Source organism: Monopterus albus, unplaced genomic scaffold (assembly GCF_001952655.1).
Source record: "Monopterus albus unplaced genomic scaffold, M_albus_1.0 scaffold3.1, whole genome shotgun sequence".
Lineage (NCBI taxonomy): Eukaryota > Metazoa > Chordata > Actinopteri > Synbranchiformes > Synbranchidae > Monopterus > Monopterus albus.
In genome coordinates this window covers 4,184,464-4,195,853 of record NW_018127883.1, presented here as the reverse complement: position 1 = coordinate 4,195,853, position 11,390 = coordinate 4,184,464, and the positions used below count along the sequence as shown (strand labels likewise).

The following is an 11,390-nucleotide window of genomic DNA, read 5'->3' as shown; positions in this document are numbered from 1 at the left end:
TGATCTCTGTACGCTGCATCACATCCATGCCGGTCACTGATCATCTCATTTATACCAATACTAGTGAACTCTCTCACATCCATTACATCACTCAATGCATCCTGAAGCTGATTAGTCTCCTCCTCCCATTTTTGACACACCTCATGAAGCCTTTGAACAGTTTGCATTGAATTATCTGGCAGCTCCAGTGAAAGTGGAGCAATTTGAGCTCTTAGTCTTGTAAGGCATGCACGTGAGTTCTCCACGTTCTCCAGACTTTTTGCATCGACAGCCAGAGATGAGATAAAATTTGCCACTTGGATTATTTGATAAGTGGAAGATATGAAATCTTCAACTAAAGGCTGAATAAAGTTCAGATCCATCTTCACAGGAGAATCTGCAACCAGGACTTGTTTTGTTACACCTAAAAGACCATCATATGTTGAAGATGCTACAAGAAACGTGTCCAAGACCTCATAAAGAACAGCAGTCATCATGGCATTGTCAAGCATTTGTATTTGATGCACCATCCAAGTGTAGGTCATCTCAAGGGTCTGCTCAGAACCATCAGAATCCTCTGACTTTGAAATCCTTTTTATATCTGACCAGAACTGCAGGATGTAACGACAATGAGCCACCACTCTTTGCTGAAACTCTCTACGTGAAGAGTTTGCCACGACCATACAGTGAAACACAAATTCTCTTACCATGCTATCAAAGCCAGTGCCTTGAATTGAGGAGGTGGAGGAACTTGTAAGTAGTTGCAACAGGCTGTTCTTCCTCTTTGTGTAATACCCGCAAGGACCTAGTGATCTGCCATGACATTCACTTTTCAGAGTTGTAACAATGTCGCTCACAGTGCTCTGCACTTTGTCTAGAATGTACCTCTTGGCTGCCTGTGCCGGCTCACTTGTAGGGTGTTTGATGGTTGTGCACATGGCTGTGTGTAACATAGAGATGCACCTCCTCAGGGTGTCCAAGGATTCAAGAAGTTGTTTTGTTTGACTGGGATCCTGCAAGGAACCTGCTCGCTCCATTGTCAGACTGTTGAGGAGAAGCAGGGCATCAGAAAACACCTGAAAAGATTTGAGCAGGGACTTCATGTCAGAAGAGGAGCCCAGCTCAGAGAGGTACTCCAAAACCCGATCAGCAGCAGATATGACTCTTCTGACAGCGGCATCATCATCCACTAAAAGAACCTAGGAGCAGAGAGACAGAAGAGAGGTTAGCTGTTATTGCACCCAAAGAGTTTTAGCATTTTTAGCCATGCTAGAGACATAAGGCTGTTGATAGAGACATTTGTCTGTCACCAGTCAGTCCACCACTTTAGTTCACACTGAAATAGCTCAACAACTACTGGGTAGATTGCCATAACGTGATACAAACATTCATAGTCCCATATGGCACTTCAGCTAGTGAAAGTCTTGCTGATACACTCATGCTGACCATATATACGTATGTGTTTGTATGGACATAATCAATATTATAATCCTACATTAATACCAGGAATATTTGAACTAGTATTTATAATAACATTGTGCATGTTTAGGCCAAAAATCATGGAGGAATAGCTGAGATATTCCAGCTGTAACACTTAAAACAACCAGCACTGGTGTCTTGTAGGACTGAGTAGTATTTCCATTTAAGGAAACCTCTGAGAAAGTATAAGGCAGATGCAGCTGTTGAAGATTAATGTACTGGAACCTGCTTTTAATCAGGTGATGCCTGGCTTTGGAGATTGCAGCCTTTCTGTTCTCTGTTTATTTAAAAAGGGGTAATACTTTATAACATCGTGTATATTTGGTAATACATTTGTAGACATTTATTTTTACCAGTAGAAGAAAACTCAAGCATTACTCTGACTACTCCAAGGAAGACATTTTGTGTGGCAATGATGAGTTCCTCTTTGTGTTCAGGCAAACTGGGCTGGATGTTGAGTTTCTGGGCTGCCAGCAGCACATGTTGTCCAGACACAGTGACTGACTCTAAGAGAGATGACATCTCCATGCGCAACACTTCATCCTCTGTCTCGCCGATATGCCTAAAAAGAAAAACAAATCCCTGGTGTTTATTTGATAATATATGTCAGTCTCTTGCATAAATTAAACAGTGTCACATGTTGAAATGTGACTTTTTGGATTAATGCACCTGTACATCTATATTTCACACTGTAATACCTGGAAGCCACTGCTGCCATGTTCTCAGTAGCTTTAGCCACTCCCCGAGCTGCTCCCTCCAGCTGGCTGAACTGTTCAGGTTCCTCCGCACTGTCACATAACAGCACCAAGTGGCATAAATGACTTGCGATTGGTGCAACCACCTGCTCCACTGCTGCAGTCCTAACCAACCCATGATCCAACAAAGATGACATGGTTAGCAGAATAATTCACTCCAGTCAAAAGAAAGTGAGCAGCTCCATTTGCTGTAGTGTTCCTGCTGTAGTTAGTGTGGTAGCTGTATTAATAATTCAAAGTACTCCACAAAGGAGTCTGTGCTTGATGACGGTGTTTCATAGCAACTGGTGCCACCTGACCAAGGCAACACAGTCCTATCAGGTTTATCAGTCATTAGCTGCCTTTTATGCTTGACATATTGTTGTGTATGCAAACCTGGCAGCAGAATGTACTGTGTGCTGCAGCTGCACATTATTGTCATTATCATTTAATCTATTGATTACAATTTTTGACTAACTGATTATTCCTTTGGACAAGTGTCTTTAGCAAAAGTGGGACATTAAAGCTTTTTTTTATCCTGAAAACTCTCCACCACACTAGGCTACTTGTCAACACTATGTGTATGACATCATCATTGTGGGCCAAGTGGAACTTCATGGAAAATGGACTGGGAAATAATTGGACCTAGATAAGTAAATATGAATTGACCAGCTGTTACAGACATTCCATGTTAATAAAGCCTTACTGACAAAAGCACTGCACATGTAGCTCACTATCCCACTTTAACAGCTGTCCCACAAAGCCTTAAAAACCTGATATGAGCATATAAGCAAGGAAGTAGCCCATTCTATATGCACCCCCAGAAAAAGTCAGAGAAAAGGTGAAAAATGCTTGTCATAATTTCCAACCAATAGTACTAAACCCACTGAGATTTAATTTGCAATGAATGAATCTTGCATGGTATAATGGTGAAAAGCACAAAATCGTCCTATTTGTGAAATTAAAAATTGACAACCTAAATTTGCTGATTAATAATCTGTTGATGGGCTAATCATGTCAGTTCTAAGATATACAGTACCTACATGCTATGTAAGATACAGCAATATTACTGCAAATATATTCTAAAGATTTTTATGATGGCTTTGGATATGTAGATTTTTGTTTTTCCCATTCTTGGGTTTTTGCCTGCACATTCATAGCAAAGCCGCCACCAGAGAGCACCACACACCATCAAAATACTAGTGAGCAAACCAAAAACCACACTGGACCCAAGGTGAAAAAACATCATACAGAGTCATGAAATTTCACTCTAAAATTTATCAACAGATAAATATAAATCTCAAACATGACTTTGAACATCAAACATATGACACACTATATTGGAAATGATATTAAGTGACAGTAGTATACTCAGGACAAAACCCCCACTAACGGTGTGATGAACAGTGACAACAAATATATAAACATAATATAACCATCACAATTAAAAAATTACCAAAAAATGTCAAGTGTCAGTTTCCCTGCATACAGATATAGCATTGGTTTAACGCATGCAGAGGGAAGACGTGAATATGTACAGCATACGCTGTGATGCCAGTGGAACTGAATGGTAAAATAAAGTGTATCAGAACAATTAAATATACACACAGCACAACAGAGAGCCAAGCAATCATAATGAGCCATAAAGTGTCTTAGCACTTAAGTATAGCACTTAAAATAAAATTTTTGATCTTTGGCATTGCATGTTTAAATCTGACTCCAGTCTACTGCAAAACAACCCAGAAAGTCATGAGATTGCAGGGTTTCATCCTCACATACCTTTCATTTGTTTCAATATAATTCAATTACACCAGATGGTCCATGATAAATTCTTCAAAACTGAAATCAAAGCTTATTTTTTTTGGCATAATTTTACTTTTTAGAAAATGGGATTTTGCAATAAAGCTTTTAAAATGTATAACTTTAATTCACTGTGTTCTGCAAAATTCAGTTCACAATCTAGCTCAGCATTTAACAGACTGGGGGGGTAAAAATCAAAGCACCGATGAACTGTGGACTGTGGAAGACTTTCAGAGCACTGACATCTCTCCATGTTGACTTAAAATGAGTTTTCCCCCTGAGCCCCAAAGAGCTCATTTATATGTGGTGACTGAGTGCAGTACGTTCCCACCTATTCTTAGAGCATTACTCATGCCATAATGCCCTGTAAATGACTGTAGGTGGACTCCAATCGTGGACAGTAACGTATCTTATAGTTCATGTTAAAACCCATTGCCTACTAACATAGTGAAATTAATGCAAATATGGCCTGGTTCGGTAAAATATAGAAAGGTTTTAGAACTAAATCATCATCAGGTCATTTGTGAATCGACTCCTATAGTGAATACAATGAAAAATTTTTCTTTCAGTGAGAATTCACAACCTATTCAACTAAGATATCCTCAAAGCTTTTTTTTTTGGAGGGGGGTCCATCTAAAAAGGCAGCTGCATACCTGAGCAATAGTTCCTTGCAAAAGCAGCCTTACTGCACATGGCACTCCCAAAGCATTTGTTTATTCAAAGCATTGGAGAGAGGAAAGGTAAAATTTTGAGTCCTTCACATTCACGTTTGTTACATCCACTTCTATCACATACAAAAACCTTGGTTAAAAAGCCAGAACAAGTGGAATGGTAATGTGAATGGCGGCTACAACCCATCCTCTACATTTTAGGCATGGATAATAAAGGAAACACAACAAATAAAGTGGTAATAGGAAACTCTACAGTGCAGTTGATTAACACATGCTGAAGGAGGACCTAAAGACCTCAGAGAGCACTTCAGCCTTCAGAGCCTCCAAGGCAGCTCGGACAACATCAGCATTTTAATCATTGTGTGTGTGGGTGTAAAACACAAAGTTAGTGTTAGATGATTATCAGTGGGAGGCAGGGGCGGTCAGATGTGTGATACAGATATTCATAAGCTAAAATAGTACAGAAGAGATATAATCTTTCACTCTCCGAAAGAACTGAATATACAAATGACCCCACTCACATACTATACAGGACATATTTTTGGCATAAAAAAGTAAAGCTATGGAGCCAAGGCATTCATTCTTATCAAACATCAGTGCTTTTAGGAAAACATACTAGATCCAGTATGTTTATAATGGCCTTCTAAACCTCATCTTGACTCAAAGCCCAGTTTTATACAATATGGCTTAAAGTCTAGGTAAAAAAATAAATTTGCCATATAATAACCCTGAGGGTTTTGTTGTCCACCACTATTCATGCCATCTCCACATCCCACTGTGGATGCAGATCTCCACCACAACAACCCTGCTCTGCTGGCTGGGAATGACCTCCTTTGAGATTAGCTGAACTGCCCAGCAAGTGCCCCCTGGCAAGCCACATTGTCACCTTAGAAGCTTGTTTCCTGGACCTCAACCCACTGAAAAAAATAAATCAAGTCTCCAAAAAATATGGAGAATATTCTTCTCTTCCACATATGGAAGATTGAAGGGCCTGGTGCCACGGGGTTGGCTGGGCCTGTGAAACTCCTTGCTATTGGATCCCTCCTGACCCAATCCCTAGTCTCACTGGCTCTTCTGTGGCTCCTGCTACAAATCTCAGTGATTCTTTTCCATCCAGTCCCAGCTTTCATCACTGTCCTTCCTGTTCTTTTCAGCCTCAATGATCTCTCTGTAGCGCCGACGGAAGAAACCCATCTGTCAAAGAGCAGGAGGAACAAATATTATGGTGGTTAGTAAGGTGTATTTGTGGTCAGATCTTTCGTTTCTTGTTTCAGCTACACTACAGCTACAACCCACATACACATTTTATTACTGCTTGCCATTTTCCAAAGCATATCATAAGCTCTCTGAAACATACTTGATATGGGTAAAGCAAAGCAGTGACCTGAAGGCTGTCCACTAGCTGCTGGAAATACCACTCACATATATGCTAAGACAAATGCCATGATTTCATTGTCTCACTGGTACATAAAACAACACACCCCCACCAACACTGTCCCCTTTGTTGTTTTAACACAGGGCACATAACTCCATTAAAACCACAACCTCTTCAGTTTATATTTTGGTTATTATATGGCTTAAACAAACACAATATATATTAATTGGCAAGTTTCAGAGGTACTTTCAGGTGGATTATGTTACCTGTGGACAGAGCTAAGCTAGTTGTCTGTGTGGTAATGCAGTATTATATATTTAAATTTAAATTATCCTCTTCATTCAGTTGCATTATGACAAACATTGGATGGTGCATTGTATCATTGAATTTTAAATACAGTGCATGCAAGTTCAGATTTCTTCTGTAGTGAAAAATGGCCGGCAGTAATATGAGGAAGTTAATAAGCTAAACTACACAAAGCCACAAGCATGGACAGAGGAAAATCAAGTCATTACTTCCTAGAAATAAGCTGTTTTTTTCCTTTTTTTACTGTTGTTACTTTGCTCTAATTCCACGCATTTATCAAGGTAAAGTAGACGTGAATGGTCAGATTCAGGTGTGTATCTAAACAAAGCAGCAACTTGTGGTTTTGCCTTTCTCACTACAACGCCATTTATTTATCTGCATTTGGCTACATATGTTGTTTATTGACCTGCACTCTCCTCAGGCATTTCCCAAAAAGAGCAATACAGGACATGTGTTTCCCTTGGGGGGGGGGGGGGGGGGGGTGGTGTATTTATCCGAGGACCAGCATTCCAAGGTTCAAGTTGTGGTATTCCCAGTGGAAAATAAAGAAGTTAAAAAGAAAAGACATTTTGTGCTAGCAGGGCCTCTGGACATCAGTGTAATTGCCAGGACCCCTTTAGATTCCTCTTTCATGTGAGTGGTATGGTGCGAATTATCATCCAGTCTGTGATTTGTCCTTAACATGGCTGTTAAAGGCCCAAACCATGCTCTCACCCCCACCTCCAGCCATCTCTGTACAACTAGATACTGTACTGACATCTAATCAGTTTGACAAAAGGCTTCTGTCACACAAGTTTAGCAATTACTGTAGCTTCAGCACAGCATCACTTGAAAAAAAGGCAATTTTGTGACAGATGTGAGCTGTTCATGTGTCAGTGTACCTTCCAGAGTAGCACAGCTAACAGCAGAAAGATGAGGATTCCCGCCAGCAGACTGATGGCAATGATCCAGCCAACTACATAACCCCTTGGCTCCTGACTGTGGAGAGCCTCAAAGACCAGCTGAAATACAACAAAGCTTCAGTGAGTCACACATGTAGGTACGCACACAAATAGACATTAAGTCTGATAATGATGTAATGTAGAGCAACAATAGCAACCAGGACACATCTTGTTTCAGTTGTCAGGGCTTATGACTTGACTCAAGAGGAGGTATTTGTAACCCCCCAAAAAAAAACAAAAAAAAAAAACACCATCATCATACAGCAGGAACCTGGGCACTGATGGATTTTATTTACTGTAAATAAAGCGCAGTCAATCACTCATATAATCAAGAAACATAAAATACTGGTGATATTACCGTTTAGCACAAAGCCAAAGAACAGCTTCACAGAGATGCTGGTATGGCTGTAGACTCCTGTAGTCTTGGTATTCAACACTGACACCAACCAGTCATATCAGATGTTGCTTTTTATGTTTTTGTCATTTATTCCCTTTTACAGTTTTCATACTTTTGAAATGATTCCTTGAGGCTCATAATGAGGCTGACTCTGAGGTATCTTGTCCATGCTGGGAGGCTTGGCAGCCCATAAAATTACAGCCTAGTTCCACCATAAATAAAAGCCATTTAGGCTGTTTCCCATGACATGACCTACTGGATAAACTCAGTTCTCACTCAAGCCATTGCACACAGTAATGCTTAACTGCAATGGAAGAAGGCTGTATCTGGTGACAAGCTCTGTATTTATTGTAATTAGGTAACACAATTACAGTATTTTAAATCACTTTCTAGCACCAGTTATGTGATTTTATTAGAATTTTTAACAACTAATGTTGTTTTTATTTGCAACAGTAAAATGACCATTTAGACTTTGTAGTTTGATAATGCTTTCTGAAGCAATTCAATACTTGAGTCATTTCCAGAACAATTATTTTGATCGCTTACACTGATTTGCCCTGAATTGACAGTGTCTGACTTGACTTCACTGCCTCAGCGTGTCCCTGCTGCTTGGGCTTTGAACACAAATGTGGCATGAGACACCAACTGTGAGCCAAGACAAATCCAAGTGAAGATTAATCTCTCTGTTGAATGGTTTCCCACATTAACACCTCCCCCTTACACTGAGCTCTGGAATCCAACTGTTATGCATACCTGAACGCTTGCGCGAACAAAAAGACACGAAACATGCTCTCTGACTCTGACTTTCCCAATTTAACTTGTGAAATTGTTTGATTCTAGGAGTCCACTCCACTCAACTCTGTGATGCTAAGTTTGCATGCTTATGATAAACACACATGGCCTTTTGTGGGTTTGTTTACATTTTCAGGTGATAATGAAGTGAGCTGGTTCTTCTGCTGACAACCAGTACACTTGCTGAGAGCAGAACAACCGGGGACCATAAATTATACTTTATTGTGTGTACTCTAGCCAGTAGGCATCCTGAGGGAAACAGTCTCTCTGTTTACTAAAACCTAGGGAGGTAATAGTCCCTGGAATGAGCGCACTCACTAAGTGCTGAAAGAGTGGCATTGTATGGACATATTCATAGCAGGTCTGAATTTCCTGAGCACATCTGGAGCTCAGGGTCAGGAGTCCTGCTGCCTGGTCAACAAACTAATCACTTGAGCAATCCTACTGCGAGCATGCTGGGTGCTCACTGTATTCATCACATCTGATCTGGTGGGCCATTCAATCACTCAGCAAATAGCAGTGGGGACGTCCTTGAGCACAGCTGAGGACCCTGAAAACAAAGACAGCCAACAGAAGTGCCACCATACAGTATAGGCCCCAGCAGTTCCCTGGGCTCCTTTATACTGAAAATAACCCATCAGAACATGACCTAGACTGAGTGAAAGCTACCAGGATTTAAAGGTTCAGTTCAGTCAAGTTAGAAATACATTGTCTTAGGTACTTCTACGGGTTTTTAATTTAGGTTTTATTTGGCCAAGTCTTGAGGTAGCTAGCTCACAGTCACTAAAAGAAATAGTCCCTGTGAACACAACATTCTCAGTTGATGATAACAGCAACACTGATTCTGGAAAAGGGTGTTGCAGTCAAATATGTAATTAGTGTACTTTTTAAATGCTTTGTGCAGCACAAACACAATTCCATGTATCCATACTGGCCGGGATATCTAGCTAGATATCATTAAAAGAGTGCAGGAAATATGTTGTTGTAATTTGGGTGAAATGACTCTTTAAACCTGTATTATTTGAAATGATCACCTTATAAACTTGATATGTTGAATGCATTAAGAAACTGTTGGCCTATTAACACATCTAACAGATCAGAAGCAACATAACTATTTCCTGATTGTTGCTTGATAAAGAGCATAACATTTCTTTATCAGCTTCTTCATTAAAACACTTCTGTTCCTGGAAACAAGGGTGATGAAAGAGTGAGAGCGGAGCAAAATAATAAAGCTGTGTGCTGCAAAACCTAAACGCTGAGCTGAGTTGGTAAAATGACAAATCTCTGTAGGTAGATGATGTATTCAATGTTCATGATATACATTACTCACAGAAATATCCTCTGGCAGGCCTGTTGGCACCTCCACAGCCCTGTCACTCACTGTCACACTGCCCCTTGTCACAAACTGGATCACCGAGGAACTATCCTGTGGGTTGAGAGACGGTGGATTCTTGTAACTATTAGAATCACAACAACCTGCAACTAAATTCATCAAGCTTGTTTCCTACCTTCCTAAGAATTTCAGTGTTGAGGAGAAGTTTTATATCTATGCTTAAAGCTTCTTCTTTTAACTGTGGACCTAGACTGCAGGAGATTGTCATACATGCTCTTCCAGGCCGATCACAGTCCTTTTAAAAGGAGTAGAAAGGAGAAAGTGTGCAGGGGAGAGAAGGATGTGTAAGCAGATTTTACATTGACAAAAGAAAAACAAAACTAAACATACAAAAACAAGAATCCTCACAGGGCTGTCATTGACCTCTGAGATGTCAATATAAAATGCGAGGGCTTCATATTTACCAAGACTTTGCGTCCTGATTTGGTGAAGAAGGCAAATATGGAGTGGAACAGGCTCTCTTTTTCTTGGGGGATGGTGCATGGTGTCGGGTTTTTGTGAGGGGTGCAGTTCCCCCGGCCATTGGCCACCTGAAACAGGACAGTGAAACAGAAAAACTGAGCTGCGTTGAACACTGTATAGGTAAAATCACATCTAGTGAACAAAAATAAAATCATAAGTGTAACAGCACTGGGTTAAAATGGGATGTGTGACAGGATGTGAAGGAGTGCAGGAGGTTCCTCATGTTTAAACTGCAAAGAAAGATTTAGATTTGGGTTTGGCATCAAAAAATGTGGACACAAGCACTTCTGTCACCTAAAATAGCCAAATCCCATTATTGTTTTGAATGTCCAAGGCTCAAAGGAACTTCTACCCAACAAGAAGCAGGTACCCCTCCCAGGCAGATTTCCCATATGGAGTGATTTAGGGGTGTCTGGTTTACTGCCCAGCCCCCGGGGAGCACTTCCCCTTTCCCCTCTCCTCATATCTGGAGGGGGGGAATCTCCTTTGGCTTTCCTCATTGTCTGCTCTGCTACGACCCAGCATATCTGCACTTTTATTGCAGTGCTTTCTCATGTCCTGTGTTCCTGCTGCCATTGCTGGCGTGAAGATTCATAGGATGCTCAAACTTTAACCTGCCGACCCCCCCCAGTTTTCAGCGTAAATAATGAGAATGAATGAATGATGATTGAGAGATTTTGTGCAGAAAAACTAGAACATATGGAACAACAGTGAGGAACTAGTATATCATGTTGGAACAAATGGAGTTCTGTATATATTTTAAGAATATCTGGCTATAAAACACAAGTGTGCAAATGTCCGGTGTGCTACAGATTAGACGCAGTGTTAAAAGCATTCATGATTTGTGGTTCCATGCTGGGGATGGTATGGGGCAGTAGCCTGCTCTGCAGGTGTCGCATTCCTGTTTCGTGCAAGCTGTCCGATCCCCTGAAAGTGATTCCAGATGGGCTCTAGGAGGGTGAGATACAGTCCACCCTGTCTGCACATTCACAGTAAATACAATTAACAGCATGAGACCCCATGATCTACCCATATGAAAGGAGCAATGCAAGGGTTAAGAT

The 11,390-nt window shown here is 40.7% G+C and overlaps 1 protein-coding gene across 1 annotated transcript in view; it reads right to left on the bottom strand.

The window, feature by feature from the left end:
* Positions 1-3,485: 3,485 nt before the first annotated feature.
* The window catches only part of itga9 (integrin, alpha 9), a 42,321-nt gene continuing 34,416 nt past the window's right edge, over positions 3,486-11,390 (bottom strand). Inside the window, exons 24-28 of the mRNA XM_020602644.1 lie at positions 10,272-10,397; positions 9,983-10,102; positions 9,805-9,900; positions 7,226-7,345; positions 3,486-5,857 (exon numbers count right to left, since the gene is read on the bottom strand). Coding sequence (XP_020458300.1) covers positions 5,759-5,857; positions 7,226-7,345; positions 9,805-9,900; positions 9,983-10,102; positions 10,272-10,397 — 561 coding nt within the window. The 3' untranslated portion in view covers positions 3,486-5,758. The remainder of the gene's footprint in view (positions 5,858-7,225; positions 7,346-9,804; positions 9,901-9,982; positions 10,103-10,271; positions 10,398-11,390) is intronic.